The sequence below is a fragment of the Heptranchias perlo genome, chromosome 19 (assembly GCF_035084215.1).
Source record: "Heptranchias perlo isolate sHepPer1 chromosome 19, sHepPer1.hap1, whole genome shotgun sequence".
NCBI lineage: Eukaryota > Metazoa > Chordata > Chondrichthyes > Hexanchiformes > Hexanchidae > Heptranchias > Heptranchias perlo.
Genome location: NC_090343.1, coordinates 35,213,047 through 35,231,909, shown reverse-complemented (window position 1 = coordinate 35,231,909; position 18,863 = coordinate 35,213,047). Strand labels below are relative to the sequence as shown.

At 39.2% G+C, this 18,863-nt stretch overlaps 1 protein-coding gene across 2 annotated transcripts in view; it reads right to left on the bottom strand.

Moving 5' to 3' along the window:
* The window catches only part of LOC137335482 (docking protein 5-like), a 288,256-nt gene extending 282,075 nt beyond the window's left edge, over positions 1–6,181 (bottom strand). For both annotated transcript variants that reach the window (XM_068000829.1, XM_068000830.1), the window contains exon 1: positions 5,978–6,181. In XM_068000829.1, coding sequence (XP_067856930.1) covers positions 5,978–6,043 — 66 coding nt within the window. In that variant the 5' untranslated portion in view covers positions 6,044–6,181. The remainder of the gene's footprint in view (positions 1–5,977) is intronic.
* Positions 6,182–18,863: the final 12,682 nt, after the last annotated feature.

Here is an 18,863-nt window from a genome sequence, read left to right as displayed (position 1 = left end):
TGTGGCAGTTGTGCACTCCATCAGAGATCTTCACTACAGACAGTCAAACTTTCCATTAAGAATCATGGTGTTCCTTTGTATTTCGAACACATTAAGATGCTTTCCCCTAATAATCCCATAGGTACCATCGTTCTATTTGGACTATGTATTTGGTTCATTCATATTTTGGAAGACAGCATGAATCTAAATTCTGAATTAATCCAAATTATCAGTGCTGTATTTGAAAGAAAGAATTGTGGTTTGTAAAAAAAGATCCACGAGTGATTCTCATACTGTAGGATATTAGATTCACCTGCATATTTTAAATGGGTTAACGTGTCAGCTAAAATAGTAGAGAGAAGAGATTGAGGCAAATGTGTAAAGGGTTTGACCTACTACCAACACTGTAGGCTGGATTTTAACTCGGGGCGGGTATTGTGGGTGGGGGGATGGGGCGGGTGGTAAACCCCATGATGTCGGTATGAGCCCCGGGCCATTTTAACTTCCGGGTCTCATTAACCTTTAAAAGAAGGTTTCCTAATTCTACCACTCCTACGAGGTGTTCCCCTAATGGCCTGAGCAGAGCCAGTGGAAAGCTTCTATTCCTCTACAGATACTTGAGATGCTCATGGCCGATAACTTCCTGGTGCCATGCGGGATTACACCACAGAGGCTGGATGCAGATTGTATCTGTGCCACTCGGCATGGTACGGCTGAACAGGGGTGTCATCCGCCAGGGCCTGCAGAAGGTATCTCTTGTCTCCCAGCGGCCATCCTATCATGCTCTTGCCAGGGTCGATTAGTGGGGGAATGACAGACATCAGGTCAGTTAAAATGGTGGGGGGCGGGAAAGGTGCAGGAGGCCATAAGCATGACTTAAAACCCCCCCACCACACCCGCACCATTCCTGGAGGAGGATGATCAAAATTGTCCCTTGAAATATTATGGTCTGTGTTTGTTATAGAGTTATATGTTATTAGAACTCAGATTTTGTTGTCAGTAAATGTAATTTTAGGGTCATTTTGGCTCATTAATATATTTTCTTTTAAAAATTTCTGATTTAACTGTAAAACATTTGTTTCAGATTGCACTGAGATTCTTAGCATGTTGCCAGAGGTTGCCTTTGTTTTCTTTGATTACTTTTATTAACTTGATTGACAGACTTGTAAACATTTACAGCTATGCAGTCTTGTGGAGTGCATTGCATTCTCCAGAGACACATGTTTTTAGCTATCAGTGGCTGACAGTATTTGATGGAACAAACCAAGGGCAAAAGTTCTATGTGCACCTGTTTTGGAGATGTGGATTATTTATTTATGCATTCCAATGAAAACTAGGGATGAGAGGCAAATATGAAGTGCTAATTCAAAATAGTCAAAATCAAGCCAGTTCTAATCACTTATAAAGAATCTAAACTTACAAAATACAGTTAAGTACAGGTTTGATTCAATTGACCCTATTTTTCATTTTACTGATTCAACTGAATATAGCTTGGAACATAAGAACAGGAGTCGACACATTCAGCCCCTCCAGCCTGTTCTGCCATTCAATTAGATCATGGCTGATCTGTACCTCAACTCCATTTACCCTCCTTTGATCCATATCCCTTGATACTTTAACTAACAAAAATCTATCGATCTCAGTCTTGAAAATTTCAATTGATCCAGCAGCCATAGCCTTTTGGAAGAGAGGGTTCCAGGTTTATTCTGTGTGAAAAAGTGCAAACTAATTTCAATCCTGAATGGCCTAGCTCTTATTTTTAATTGTGTCTCTTTGTTCTAGATTTCCCCACAGAGGAAATATTCTGTACCTACCCTATTGAATCCCTTTTAAATACCTCAACTATATCACCCTTCAGCCTTCTATACTCAAGGGAATTCAAGCCAAGTTTATGCAACCTGTCCTCATAATTTAAGCCTTTAAGCCCTGATATAATCCTGGTGAATCTGTGCTGTACCTCCTCCAAGGCCAACAGATCTTTCCTGAGGTACGGTGCCCAAAACTGAATGCAGTACTCTAGATGTGGTCTGACCAAGGCTCTGTTCAACTGGAGCACAACTTCAAAGAAGGGAAGAAGGGCAGGTCTCCTGGCCTACATTCCTCCCGCAACCAACCGCACCACCAAAAAAAAGATTAATTCATTATTCATCTCATTGGGCTCAATTTTAAACGTAAATTGCAGGTGCATTGGGGGCGGGGAGGCTGCGAAAACTGCAGAAATGCAAAGCGGGTTTGGAAGCCGGCTCCAACCCACCGACTTCCGAGTTCACCACAGACGCACCTGTGTGCGCGCAGGCGTCCCGAATCCGAAAGTCCCGCTGGCTTTAATTGCCAGCGGGATGATAGTTAAAGAACCAAATGTACCTCATTGAGGTACTTAAGGTACTTTACTTGTGACATATTAGGTAGTTAGAACGATTTTTAACTTACCTGGGCGGCTTTCCCACGGCTTCTGAGTCACGCCTGGTGAAACCAAGCGTGAAGGGTCGGATCAGGCAAAAAAAACGAAATAAATTAAATAAAAAACCATTGTACGAAGTTAAAACACAAAATCAATATCCTACCTTTCCACACTGCTCCGATGTCTGATGTCTCCCTCTCCGATCTCCCCCTCTTCACCCCCTCCGATGTCCCCCCGATCTTCCACTCTCTCCCCCCCCCGATCTTCACTTCTCCCCCCCCGATCTTCCACTCTACCCCCGATCTTACCCTCTACTCCCCCACCCCCGATCTTCCGTTCCAACGCCGGATGACATCTCACTCTCTCTTTCTCTCCCCCCCCACCTCGCGTTGCAGCTCCTGTGGGCAGTCAGCCTGTCAATCAGGCTGGCTTCCAGGCGCGAAACCCGGAAAGAACTTTAATCACCATCAATTCCGTTGCGATCGTGTCGGTAACGGTAAGTTTTGTTTATTCGGGTTTGCCATGCGCACCTTCACCCTCCCCCGCCAACCCGCCACTATTTCAAAATTGAGCCCATTGTGTTTGAGGGATCTTGCTGTGCTCATATAGGAACAGGAGTAGGCCATTCATCCCCTCGAGTTCGTTCTGCCATTCAATTAGATCACAGCTGATCTGTATCTTAAATCCATCTACCCGCCTTGGTTCCGTAACCCTTAATACCTTTCCCTAACAAAAATCTATCAATCTTAGTTTTGAAATTTTCAATTTACCAAGCCTCAACAGCTTTTTGAGGGAAGAGAGTTCCAGATTTCCACTACCCTTTGTGTGAAGAAATGCTTCATGACATTACCCCTAAATGGCCCATTGACTTCAATGTTTACCTACATAGCAATAGTCAGTGTACTTAAAAGTAATTGATTGTCAATGAACTGCTTTGAGGTATTCCTGAGAGATGTGATGTGCAAACTAACCAAAAACTACACTTATACCGCACATATACACCAATACTTTCTGTTACATCAGCATTTTTTATGTCCATGCAAAACATTCATGGTACTTCTAATTTTCCACAGAAAAGTTAAGTGTGCAGGATTAACAGCCTATGGATGTTTTCGAAAGGAGCTCCCCTCCTATCACTACAAGACTTCTAGGGGTTCAAACACATCCCTCATTAGGTTATTAGGAAAAACAAGCTGAGATCCCCATTTCTTGCTAAGACACCAAGGGACTTTAATATAGAACTCTCTCTCCAGTAGACTGCCATAAGACTCAGGACAACTTCACCAGATATATCGGAATTACGGACATGGATCCCACAAATTACACTACTAGGAAATCAACAACTGCTGCCTACTAAAACAGCTACCAAGGGACTTGGACATATCATTCCAACATCACTGGGGACTTTGGAGGAATCACCTTCATTAACCCATGAAGGAAAATTGACTCACACCCTTTCCTACTAGACCATCAGGAAATTGGATGTACATCCCAACCATAACACTGCAAGGTATATAGATTCGCCCCTTTGTATATCACTGGATAACTTCGCAACATCCATCCACTAATACTAAAGTAAGGTAGATATAGACTGTTATCTTCCCACTAGACTGCCAGGGAAATCAAACGCAAACTGTTGCTGCAACTTCAAAAATAGTGCTACATGTGTGAAGAAGGGCCCAGCACTGAGAAATTGTTCCTCTGTGCAATTGTAGTGCAATTTGTGTTTTTTTTTAAAGAGACAGATTAATAACATTTTAAAATTCAAGTTTACAATTGTGCCAAGTATGGTCCTATTTGAACTTCTAATTCAGCTGAAGCACAGTTTTTACTAGCCAAAAATGGCAGAAAATGAAAAACCTTTAACATTTAGGTTACCATTATTTTACATTAAAAAAAACGAACTGGAAATGCTAATAACATCCAGAACTGATGCTACTTTAGTCTTAATAATGTAAACTATTACTTCAGTTGTCAATTTAAAAAAATGCAAAATGAAAGACAGAAATAACCCAAATAAGGTTTAATACCTGACCACAATTCTGTGCTCTCTGCATGCTTAACAGTTACTAAGGATGCAAATCTAATTTTAACAGAACATAGTAGTGACTGAATAAGCAGACAGACTAGCACTAGACCACACTAATCCCATGGGACTGTCTGTATTTGTGTATCTCTTTCATTTTCTTTATCTTGATCTCAAGGACAGATACAGCCTACCTTTTCCACTACCTTTACCTCTATCTTTTTAGTGTCTTGGCTGCACACTTCACATTAACTTGCACTCGGTCTTTTCTGTGTACCTTCCACGTACTGGTGCTCCAACTTTAATGCGCCTTACATTAAAAGAGCACAGTATTCTTGAAGTGTTTGGCACACCTGCTTTCTTTCGTGTAAGACATCCAGCACAAGGACGTAAATTGCAGCAAATACATCACCACATTGTGTATTGTGACACTGTCATGAACAAAATGATCCAGAACAATTGTGATCTTGACAAAAAGCAAAACAAAAATTGCCAAATAGCTTTTTATATGAAGACAACGCCCTTTTAACTTGCTATATACTTCAACACCACTCAATACCATTACTCAACTTTGACCTTTTTAGATATCATCTTGTCTGGTTACTAACGACATTCATTCTGAGATTTGCTTAAATATATCTGGTAAGGTTTCATTTTTTTCTCCTTATCTTTGATCCTATCAATTATGGCAGCTACTGATCAGTATTACAGACAGACACAGTGATGCACACAAGACAACACTGTATAGTAGCATATACTTCCAGGCATATCAATAAGAGCAATATTTTAATAATTATTTAACATATGTTGATTAAAAAAGGACACATCTCATATGGTTATCTATAGTGTTGCTATTTGATACATGACTACAATCAGATAGTGATGATACTTCAAACAATGTGCACTGTGTTGAAATGTAAACATATAACATTGTTCGAAAAACCAAAGAAGCAATGAGGACTGTCATTTCCCGATTATGTTCTGGTGAAGTATATTTATCTTGAAAAATAAACTTTCACTCATTGTACACTACACCTTCACACACTTTGAAAATAAAATCATGTGAATCAGGGTTTAAAATGAATTTAACCGATTGCAAGCAAATGATTCAAAACATTCATAGAAATGTATTTTTTACAATTCTCATTTTATGTTTCTCATTCAATGAATCTGTCTTAGTTAATTCTCTCCAAGTTTATTTTCTGTATGGGACATCCTCCTGTGTTCAAACCATTAGACTTTTATGTTTTCCAGTAGATAGATTTTTTTTTAAATAGTCACCGGTAACTTTTCTAGAAGCTTCATAAAAACACATCTTCAGGAATGTGTAGCTTGCCATAATGTACAATCCTACTGATAATGTTGCTGTTCAAATAAAGAAAAACCCAGCCAATTACAGTGCTTATGATCTCCTTGTGAACTCTGGATATAATCCCTTGTTGCTAATCTACAGTAACAGCTAGTACCCGAGTTATACTTATTACTAATGACATACAGTCTATTCATTGTAAATATTGACACAAGGAAAATGCTTTAACGTAAAGAACAAAGCATTAGAGAAAAATACTCACCCCTAAGCGTCTGCTACGAATCTTCACATATCCCTGCTTGACAATGTCATTAAAATTTGAAGCCATTACTTTTCTGCTCAGCTCAGCAACTGAATAATATGTCAACACTGTACTCCAGCTCTAAATGCAGTTTCTCCCGCTCTCAGTTTATCCACAGCTCAGCATCTGCTTAAACCTCCCGGCCCAAGGGCTAGCAGCAAGGCTTATTCCACCTACAAAGTGAGGGAGAGACAGTGAGGCAGTATGTCAGAGGGAGAATGCATCAGCTGATACTCTATCATTGCTGCTTCACGGAATGTACCACCATTCTCACTCACTGAAGGGCTGGTGTCAAAGGGTTCATGTCTACTAGAATGAAGTTATTGGCTGAAGCACAATGTTCTTATGCCAAAGACTTGGGCTTCTGTCAAAGACTTAAACAAATGCTATTAATCTATTGTTAGCTCCTTAAAAAAAAACCTTTCACAGTATTTTTCACTTTTATGCAAAGCTCAATGCACAAACCAGACAGGGAATTAAAATAACCTTTCAGAAGAATATAAGAAAGACTACTTTTTACAATTGACTATTTGTGAAATTGTTTTGTATATTGTGATTCACATTCCTGTTTAAAATTTACATCACAGTGTCGATTCAGTATATTTGCTGCATGAAATGTGCCTCAGATAAAACAATCCAAAGCTGAGTCTTTCATCTTTGCAAAATGTTCGCACAAGAAACCTGGATACCAAATAAAGTATAGCTGTAGCTAGTCCCCAATCTATTAATCATCGCATCTGTCAAAAATATGTAATTACTTCATCAGTTGCATAAGTACCTCAATCCTTTGATGAGTGCAGCAAGTTTGTTGCAATAAAATTAACATCTAACAAATGCAAAAATAGAGCAAGCTGCAGTTTTTTTGTGTTTATTCCAAGATTACTATAAATAAGCACTGTTCTTTGTATTTAATTATATCATGCACAAAATAATTATTGCACATAATAAACCCAAGAAAGGTGTGTATTTTAAAAGATGAATTTTCAGGACTCAAAGGGTTAAATACTTTCACGTGAAAATGTAAGCTAGTGGGAGGCTGCATTTTTCCACTTAATTTTCCCTTGCTGCCAAAAGTTCAAAATAGGTATAAAATTGGGTGTAAACTGTAGTGTTTTGCATCTATAAGGCATTTCATTACCTTTTTCACCCCCACAGATGCTGATAGAGAAAATGTTATAAGTAAATTGCATGTTTATCGATCGCCTGGATGTGCATCATGGCCATATTCAGTGCGGCTCACAGAAGGAATAGATCCACGTATAGAGCCCCCTTTAAGGTAAATCATGTCATGCATTTTTTTCTATATGTCTTTCAAAAAAATTAAATTCTCACATGTTGAATTCCTAGCCCGATGAGGATCGGTGTTTGTTTATTCCCCCTTTAATTAATTAAAAATAACACAATTGAATGCGTTGCATAGATAGACCCACCTTCAGGCAGGCCTCTCCTGTGGGGAGATCTGAGAGCCTCTTTCCCCTTGTGAGTAGAGAAAAATCAGCCTGCAGGCTGCTTATATCATCTCCCTGCCCCCATTTTTTTGTTGGCTTGTATTCTCCCCTGGAGCCTAGTTATCATTTCACTAAAGGGATGGAGGACAGAAATAATGATCTGGAGGCAAACACAGTTTTTGACTTACTCTCATGGCAAACTATATGTTGCCTATAGCAAGCTATCAAACCTGAACACAATTTTATGAATGCTCAGCCAAATGTTGAAGGCATAAAGTGTAACCAAATTTGTTTCAGATTCAGGGGCTGCTTTAAGTCCCCCAGAAGCTTTGGATTACAAAATTTATTCTGTTCAATACAAAATTTACTAGCAAATCAAGTAACGTATACCAAAAATGCAGATAATTGCTCAGAATTTAGGGTGAGCTGGAAAATCAGCCGTGGGCAAATATTGGTCGCTTCCAGTGTAACAGGCAAAAATGGAGCCTTTATACTTTCTCCTTTTCACCCTTTACATATTACAACAGCAACTACACTTCAAAAGTACACCATTGGCTGTAAAGCACTTTTGAATGTCCTGAGGTCATGAAAGACACTATACGAATGCAAGTCTTTCTATTTTTCATCTTTCTTTGCAGGTCATTTGTAGCCACCAGTGCTCTCAAGCCATGATGACCTGCTACTGGCCGAAAGCTCCTCATCACTGCAGCTCTATAATTATTAGACTGAACGAGTTTGATACAAAATCTGGTACTTGAAAATTACCCTTCCAATACTTCCTAAGCTGCAATCACTGACTATCAATGACATTTTGGTGCATTAGATTGTAACATCAGGTAAGCCTCAACCTTGAACTTATCCAGCAACTTAGTGGCAACAAGTAACTCATTGGGTCAATCAAACTTTACCAGGCTGAGGAAATGAGTGCTTCAATGCTGTTTTTGCTAACAACACAGCTGCTTCAGGACAACTACTGTGACTTCTCAGCAATAAATAGTTACCATGAAGTAAACCAAACTATTCATGTTGATGTAGCAGACAAGACCACTTAAATGTTTCACCTCTGAGCTCATATACTAGAGAACTAAGCAGAATCATCCTGCCCGGAATCATTCAATTTGCTACATTTTCCAAGAACTCATTCTGATTAATTCTTCAGTATTAGACGGAAACTTTGCTAGTGTATTCAGAAGCATTTCCTCTGTGTTAACTAATTTCCTTTGTAAACTTCTTATTTTTGTTTTAAATTTACTTAATGTGTCTGTCAGATGTAGTATTGCTCATACCAGTCCTTTAGACACCAAAGGGGCCCTTGGGTAATAGGACAAAGGTGAACTACTAGTACAGTGTTTGGAAAAGATATGCCATTCACAGGAACAGGATTGATACCATTGAAGGACATTGATGTGAGAAAATAATTTATTCAAATCAGGGTCAGCAATTACTTTATGATTTCCTATCACTGCACAGAGAGTGCTTAGAATGTGGAACTTGCTGCCACATGGAATAGTTGAGGCAAATAGCATAGATGCATTTAAGGGGAAACTACATGAGGAAGAAAGGAATAGAATGATATGTTAATAGGGTGAGGTGAAATAGGGTGGGAGGAGGCCCGTGTGGAGCATAAACACCAGCACAGACCAGTTGGGCTGAATGGCCTGTTTTCAAGCTGTAAATTCTATGTAATTCTTGTGCTGCCTTAGTGAAACTGCCAGGTATATCCCAAGTACAGTCAAAAATGGTCATCAGAATCTGTACCAACATGGAGGAATTTAGTTGTGTCTATCTGTTGCTTATTTTGCATACCTGATGTTTCTTATTCCCTTCTGTCTATTCCTTTCAAGACATAGTGAAAGCAAATCCTAAGGGGCCGTTCTGCAAGTCACCACATCAAATTGTCTTACTGATATGAATCAAGACAATTTTGTATATTCTGCATGAAATTAGCACCTGGCTGAGAGTTAAAAAGTGTAATTCAACAGTCGGGTTCAAATGTCAATTACAAAACAATTAAGCTTCACTCTCATCATTTTGGACATCAACAGAACCCCTGAACTAATTTACAGCCTTGTAACTCACTGTATTTATGTACTTATTCAAAAGAACATGGGTAAATATACATTTAAATTTGACATATTCTTCCTACAAATTTATTAAATGCTCTATAATAACATTTGCAAGGATTTCCTGGCTATATATAAACTGCAAGGAATCATTCCACACTCTGTGCTTTATTTCCTTGCTGCACTTTATTAATGCACTGAGTGGCACGATTCCAACACTGTCCCTTAAAATATCTTCAGCCTTCAAACTGCTACATTCCTCATAAGGCTTAAATATCATGTAAACATATTTAGTGCATAGTTTCACAGTTTTATAAATGTCAAATTCCAATTAAAGGCCACCTCATACATTTGCTGATATGACCATTCAGTAGTCATAAATTTAAGTAAATTTTATCCCAAATGCCCAGTTTCAGACTATCTTTTAACTTCAAAATGGTGAGCAGGATAAGTTCAGGAACTTTTCAGGACCATTTTTTCCTCAAAATCTTTTCAAAACAGGATATTGCAAAAACAACAGATCTATTTATCCTGTTTTTGCTGAATTCTCTTCTGATGAATGCTCACTTCTGCCAGTAACTAGTTCCCTCCCATTAGTAAAGCTAGATAATTGAAGCCACAGACTCTTCTGGCATATTGCCATTGACTCTTCATCATCACCTGACAGGAAGTGAGCTGCTACAACAGTATAGTGAACACTGACAGTTTTCCCACCCAAGTAGAAATCTCTATTCTTATGAAGCACTCCACCTAGTGGCCAATAAATTAATGATGTTTATATCATAGCATCATAGAATAATACAGCACAGAAGGAGGCCATTTGGCCCCTCGTGCCTGTGCCAGCTCTTTGAAACATGACCCTGCCCTTTCCCGATAGCTCTGCAATTTTTTCCCCTTCAAATATTTATTCAATTCCCTTTTGAAAATTATTGAATCTGCTTCCACCACCCTTTCAGGCAATACATTCCACATCATAACAACTCGCTGCGTCAAAAAAATTCTCCTCATCTCGCCTCTTGCTCTTTTGCCAATCACCTTAAATCTGTGTCCTCTGGTTATCGGCCCTCCTGCCAATGGAAACAGTTTCTCTTTATTTACTTTGTCAAAACTGTCCATGATTTTGAACACCTCTCTTAAATCTCCCCTTAACCTTCCCTGCTCTCAGAACAACCCAGCTTCTCTAATCTCTCCACGTAACTGAAGTCCCATATCCCTGGTACCATTCTAGTAAATCTCCTCTGCACCCTCTCTAAGGCCTTGACATCTTTCCTTAAAGTGTGGTGCCCAAAATTGGACACAATACTCCAGCTGGAGCCTAATCAAGACAAAAAATCCAAAGCAAAATAAAGATTTGAGCAACAGGACACCCATGGCATACAAATCTGTGGAAATCTGATGGGAAAGAAAAACATTTACCATTAGTCTATTAGGTCACCCAAAGAATCTTGAAATTTGATTCCAGCAACACACAATATTAGACACTTGTAGACAAAAGTAACTCCAGAAACTTTATATTTTACAGATTCCACAATGTCAGGTGAGATGCAGTAAACCTTTCTCCCCGCAGTTTTTTTCTGCTCCACCGCTGAAGCCCGGATTACACTCCTACGTGTGTTGGTTGCCTTACTGTACCTCATACAAGTGGCCATTCTACAATGACTGTCGATACACCTATTAACTATTGATGATCACAGTCCACATATGTACACTTACAGCAAGAATTAGTGACTGGCAATCAAGAGCAGGGACCCAAGCTGATTTTTCTCATCCCCAGCGTAGAGGCACTGGGCCATTTGTAGCACCTAAAATGCTGCCTGGCCAAAATCAGCAGACTCAGCATAGACCAGGAATCAAACATCAGACCTTCTGGTCTGTATGGCTTACTACTACACCAAACAGTGCCTTTTACCCATTGAGCCATTATTAAATGAAACCTGTCCAATGAACATAGTTATTAAATTGAGTCAAATTTATACTGAAGACATTTGTATAAAGCAAGTTAATCCTGCCTTGCCTACTTCTTGAAATTGTAGTCATATTAACGTTTGAGGGGCTTTTAAGAATTGGAACGATCGTGCACCTTGAAAGGGAAAAGCTTAGATTTCCCTGGACGCAGAGTCGGTTCACTCCTCAGTTTGTTGGATTATTTGGGTTTTAGGTGAAGCAGGAGCGAGTGGGTGGATGGCATCAGTTCTAAAGAGATGTAGCCTACGGCTTGACAAATCTCTGGGAAGCATATACATCATGTGTCTCCTGATCCCATCAAAACCATTAGAGCAGTGTGCGGAGGAGAGCTGAGATATTTCATCATAGAAAGAGCTGGATGGTGAGTTAACCATGCTGCTCCTAGCTAGGTCTCAGTAAGCAATGATGTGTGGAGATCCAAATCAGGGGCAGGGGGTGGAGTGGCGAAATAGACAGAAAATTGGAAATACGGTAATCTTGAGTACACTAAATCTATCAAACATGACCCCCATCACTCTATGTTACTGGCACAGATCTGTGTCAACATGGGTAGTGCTTAAATTTACACCAGTGCATTACTGACACTGATTTATTGATAGTGGAAGCACTTCTTCCTGCTCCTTAGGAAAATTTTGGTTTCCACATGTAACATATGTAATATAAGATAAGTCACCAGAAAATAGCATGCATGTTTTGAAAAATTAAGATGCATATTTTACATTCTATGTATGCATGGAGGTCTATCATAAGTCACCACATCATCATTTCTTTAATGCACTTCTTACACATAGGGTTTTCACCAATGTAATTCATCCCTTTTTGATCCATGGCCAGTACTCTTGCCTCCTCTAGTGTCATGTTGGTGCTCTTCAAATCTCAGTTGATGTCACTGATCCAGCTGCTGTATTGTTTTTTTTTCTTCTGGCTCCCAGATGAGCTTTCTCTTAAGCAGATGCTAGTTAGGCATCCTAAGGACACGATCAAACAACTGCAGCTTTTTGTTTTCAAATGTTTTCCTGCTCTCTGCCTAACCTCTGTGTTAGTAATTCTGTACTGTTGCTTAATACTCAATATGCAGGGTTGACATCAATGGTCAAAGACATTGGAGGCAATTTTGACTTTGTGCGACAATGAGCCTCCTTAACATAATTGCAATGAAGGCTCATTCAGAAGGCTTCCCTTTTTTTCCATAGCAACAAGCCTAAGTGCTTACTCTACTAACCTGTTACATAACTGAATATGATGACTCTTATAACGCTGAATATAGAGATTGTCAGATAAACTATTTTGCAAACTTTACAAAAATGACTGCAATTTTGATTAGAATATTTTAGTCTATCCGCAGAATTCTGCCATCAAGCAAATATTCTGTGGTTCTAAATTTTTTTTTGAATTGTATTTTAGATTTTTAAATGTTACATAACTGAAAATGCATGCGTGCTCTAAGAAATGCGGATTCTGTACTCAAATGGTTAAAAAGATACACTTCTGCGGGATTGCATCAGCAGCAGGAGTGATAGCAATTCTCTTGCTTTTAATATACTGCTTGTAATGAATTTTGAGAATTACATTTTGAACAGTGATATTGTACATTAAACATCATTTTCCATCATTTACAATAGAAATTCAGAAATATTGGAGAATGGTTACTGAGGTGACATCATAAACAAAGGCTATAAGCAGTTTCTAACCATTATTTGAACCCAGAAACAATGCTACAGCTTTGAATTTTCACCTAGTGTTCTGTTCTGTTATATAAAAGATAGCAAGTACATGATTTTTAACTACTTTATAGTACAGTTGCTCAGTCTTTAGGACCTACTGTGTTTGTGATACAGAATTGCCAAGCGATACTGCTCTTGGGAATAAAACATTTTTCTTGCAGCGTGCTACTGATTATTATTGATTTGTATATACAATATTCCATTGTTATTATTCAGTGAGAATTACAGCTTATGCTGAATATCATTCACATATATTCTATTTGACACAAATCAGAACTGAATTTTATGAACAATTAGGAATGTTCAATCCTACAAATATTAAATAAAGGAAAATCCTTCTTTGTAGGAGATAATTTTAATTTAATCAATTTTCCTTCCTATGAAAATCCACCATTTCATATCTCTGCTTGCACCACATCAAATCCACTGATGTAGATTCAAAGGATGGTGCAGAGTGATTGCATTCACCTATATGGAAGACAATAATTCACTCAAACCAAGATAGCAATGGGGAGGTATCTGATCCAGCAGCAGTTAATTATGGCTATACTAAGCACAAAGGTGTTTTAACACTAAGATGTGCATTTGACTGTAGATGCCCAGGTCTCACTCTGTTGGCTACACTCCATAGTGTAAACAAGCCCAGGTGCCAAGAACTCACAGCATTGTAGATCCAAAAAAATGTGATTCTGCCTTTGGGATGATCAATGTTTCCTATAATGTAAATGCTGGAACCTGGTCATGTGTGTTTGCTCTCTGGGTCTTCATATTAACAGTGGAAGCCAACACTCCTACAGAGACTGTCTCCCACTCCGAATGCAAAAGCAGGAGAGTCGTGCTTCCCCCAAACAGCTGTGCAATACAATCAATTTAAAGTTGCACACCTTGATATTTTCAAAACGGCACCTAACTGGATTTAAAGAGGAATTAAAGTTAGGGTGCGAGTAGTACGTTCATTCAAGGTACTGCCTCATTCTGTGTTCAAAGAAAACGTGTTCCATTTCCTTGATGTCTATAATAGAAATGCTATTGTATGCTTTCCCAGGACCAGACAGCTGGAGATCAGCTCTCAGGCTGATTACATTCAGTAGAGCAGCACTCATTGCCTCCCCACAGTTAATGTCATGGGTTCAGCTTAGTAATGAGGAAGGCACCCGATCTGGCAGATCTCCATTTGAGTAATGGAGCTGGGACTGAAGAAGGAGTAAGCTTAATTTCTACCCGGTGGGGAAGGGGAAGGGGGGAGGGGGTGACGGCCTGGAATATGGGTGGAACCTGGTTTAGACAGGACCTTTAAATTCTGGTTCATTGGAGGTGGGGTGATGCGGGAGGTGGGGTGGTGGGCAGATCTTCCACCCGCTACCCTATGTCAAAAGGGAGAGTTCAGAGCAGTTCATGGACTTTGCTAAGAAATTCCTCCCTTTACATCATTAAAAGACTTCAGCAGAACTCGTGCCAGTTGAGACCTGTAGTGTGTCCCTTTGTGGCCTTCTATAGTTTTTTACAATCCTAATAATCTAAATATATCTGAACAAAAGAGGACCTAGCCCTGAATGCTGGTGTACATCACATTCAACTCTTCTTTAATCCAAGCAACACTTATCCAGTTATCTTTCCAATTATACCATACCCCTGTAACAAGCCTCCTGTGAGGCACCTTATTGAATGCCTTTTAAAAATCCATGTACACTACATCTAGTGCATTACCTTTATGTATAGAATTAGTCACTTTTATCAAAAAACTCCATTAAATTTGTCAAACATGAATTAACATTAACAAATCGGGCTGACTGTCCCTGAATAACCTGTGCATCTCTAAATGTTGATCGAATTATGGATTCTGAGATTGCCTTTAACTGACTAAATGGTCTATAGTTACTTAGTTTATAGTTCTCATTTGAAATAAGAGAAGCAAGTAGTGAATAAGAAGCCCCTAATAGAAAAAAAGAACATCAACAAGGTAGCACATCTACTACCAGAAGATTTGAGACCCAAAAGAGATGGTTCCTGTAGGAGGTTCCTGCCAACTGGCACGAGTTCTGCTGAAGTCTTTCAATGATGTAAAGGGAGGAATTTCTCAGCAAAGTCCAGGAACTGCTCTCAACTCTCCCTCTTGATATAGGGTAGCGGGTGGAAGATCTGACCACCATCCCACCTCCCTGTTAGCTGAGATAGAAGTCCATGGCCACATAAGAGACTGTTAGCTAAGATAGAAGCCCATGGAATTGAGGGAAAAGTACGGACTTGGTTAGGAAGTTGGCTGAGCGAATGGCGACAGAGAGTAGGGATAATGGGTAGGTACTCACATTGGCAGGATGTGACTAGTGGAGTCCCGCAGGGATCTGTCTTGGGGCCTCAATTATTCACAATATTTATTAACGACTTAGATGAAGGCATAGAAAGTCTCATATCTAAGTTTGCCGATGATACAAAGATTGGTGGCATTGTAAGCTGTGTAGATGAAAACATAAAATTACAAAGCGATATTGATAGATTAGGTGAATGGGCAAAACTGTGGCAAATGGAATTCATTGTAGACAAATGTGAGGTCATCCACCTTGGATCAAAAAAGAATAGAACAGGGTACTTTCTAAATGGTAAAAAGTTAAAAACAGAGGATGTCCAAAGGGACCTAAGGGTTCAGTTACATAGATCATTGAAGTGTCATGAACAGGTCCAGAAAATAATCAATAAGACTAATGGAATGCTGGCCTTTATATCTAGAGGACTGGAGTACAAGGGGGCAGAAGTTATGCTGCAGCTATACAAAACCCTGGTTAGACCACACCTGGAGTACTGTGAGCCGTTCTGGGCACCGCACCTTCGGAAGGACATATTGGCCTTGGAGGGAGTGCAGCGTAGGTTTACTAGAATGATACCCGGACTTCAAGGGTTAAGTTACAAGGAGAGATTACACAAATTGGGGTTGTATTCTCTAGAGTTTAGAAGGTTAAGGGGTGATCTGATCGAAGTTTATAAGATATTAAGGGGAAGAGATCGGGTGGATAGAGAGAAACTATTTCCGCTGGTTGGGGATTCTAAGAGTAGGGGGCACAGTCTAAAAATTAGAGCCAGGCCTTTCAGGAGCGAGATTAGAAAACATTTCTACACACAAAGGGTGGTAGAAGTTTGTATCTCTCTTCCGCAAATGGCAATTGATACTAGCTCAATTGCTAAATTTAAATCTGAGATAGATACCTTTTGGCAACCAAAGGTATTAAGGGATATGGACCAAAGGCGAGTATATGGAGTTAGATCACAGATCAGCCATGATCTTATCAAATGGCGGAGCAGGCATGGGGGGCCTACACTAACGCATGGAGGCAGTTATTTTTCAGGCTGTGAGCAGGTTGGACAGCTTTTCCTACCAATACAGCCAGAAAAACTCACTGGCCTGTATGAACCTCCCTGAGCCATTGGGGAAGCCAGTCTGTGACATTAAAACAACTTTTCCAAGTTTTGCGATAGCCATCGTACAATATAAATGGGACCAATTACACAGCACCAGTACCTGAGGAAAAATTACAGAACTGCTTCTTCAAGAGGGTTCTGCAGCATAAACAAATATGGTACAAGAATTTAAGATAACAATTTTGAGTTCATCCAGCATGAGGAGCCATTAGACGTCTATGAAGTGAACAATGCAAACAAACAGCCAAGCAAAAGAAAAAGAGCAAGACAATTGCAAAAGAACAAGAAGCAGGTAGAATAACAAACTCTTTCTCATCCTCTACTTTTCCCAACCATCACATTTCCACAATAAGATAATTTTCCAAAAAATATTCAACGTGCAGACTATCAATATCCTGAGAAGGTGGTGGTGGGCCTTCTTCTTGAACCGCTGGTTGTAATCTAATACAACTCAATGGCTTACGAGGCCACTTCAGAGAACAGTTAAGAGTCAAACACAATGGTATGGGACTAGAGTCATAAATGGGCCAGACCGGGACAGCAGATTGAAATTTTAACAGTGCTTTCTGTTGCTGCATTATATTAGGAAACACGACTTTGCAGTTTGCTATCCTAAGCAAAGCAGCTGTGACCTGACTCATGCAATTAGAGATAGTGGACTTGTTGAGGCTTGTCACATCACCTGCAGTGGTGCGAAAAACCCAGCAGCAGGTGAGAACAGCTGTCAGATGATGCTGTGCTCGTTGCAGAGTCCATTTGGAAAATAGTTAACAGTTCCTTACAGAGATCAAGGATTGTTTCTATTGAGAACCCAAATCTCTGGAGACCTGTGTTTATCAGGCCAAGATCACATATTTTAGCTCAAACATATATACACTTTTATTTCTTGTCCTACCTCTACATCACCATTAGGTCTTATCAACATTAACAATTTGTGTACAAAATCCAGATGGAACATTGCAGAAGCATGCACAGTTTCTAGCTATTCTCTTGAATAATGCATTCATTAGGTAGGAGATAGATCAAAAAAAATGCTTTATAAAGCACAAATACAATGGGTAAAACTGGGGCATATCTTTAATCAATGTTAATACTTGTGCATATTGTGAAATATGCTTTTGACAGACAAACAGTATTGGGCATTCCTGCTAATGGAAAATGGACCCCATTCTGTTTATAAAACTTGTGCTCTTTTAATTCAAATCAACATCTGAATTTGCTTTTTTTTCCTGGCTGGAGGGAGGTGATTGACTTTCCAAGTAAAGCACAGTGATATACGAGTATATTGGTGATTTCATCGCAACTATTTCAATTGAAGAAGTAACCATAGTTGTTAGTAGACATCCTGGGGATTACTTTGGTGAGGGAGTCTCACATTTGTGTCAGAGTAAGAGGAAAGCAACCATCAGAGGCAAAGCCTTCTATGTTTATTCATTATGTTAGATGGCAATTTTTAAAGTAAGATAGGTTTGCATTTTATTAATTCTGTGCATGTTTTAATTTTTACTGATGCACAATCATTTTATAATTACTGTACTGCTGGGAATTGGTGATTTTTGAGAGTAGAATGGTGACATCATGAAATGGGCAACATTCAGGGCAAATACCCTTGAAAATAGAAATACAGGGACTAGGGGGATAATAGTTTTGGTAAAGATAGTTGATAATATAGCAACTGCAAATGTATGATTTCAGTTCACACAATTGTTAGGCACAGGAGTATTATAAATATTTTATTTAGCAAAGATTGGGGGGAAAAAGACGCTAACTAAATTCATTTGCAGTGCTTTAGATATTGTTGTCATGTCTAACACCTAGAATTCAAACTGTCAAAAAATACCTGTCTGGATCAATGAGATGTATTCAGGAGAGGGTAGAGAATGCATATATTTTGTACAGATTTAAAAGGCAATGCAGACGTTTAGAGGTAAGTATATTATATCTTTGACTGCAGATGCTGGTGGGCTTCTGGATGATTATACAGATCAGAGTCTTGTCACATAATGGCCTGCTTATCGATTTATCCTTTATAGGTAGTTAATGCTTGATGGACAGGTTGGACTAACAGGAAATGTACCATTTTCCACAATCTTTCATTTCACTTGCTCGTCTGACACATACTTTAGTTTTTTGCCAATTGACCAATTTCATATAAGTACACAGAATGGGCTGAGGTAAAAACCACTCAGAGCACAGCTTTTTCCTGGGCCGTTTTATTATTCTGATTTTAATCTCT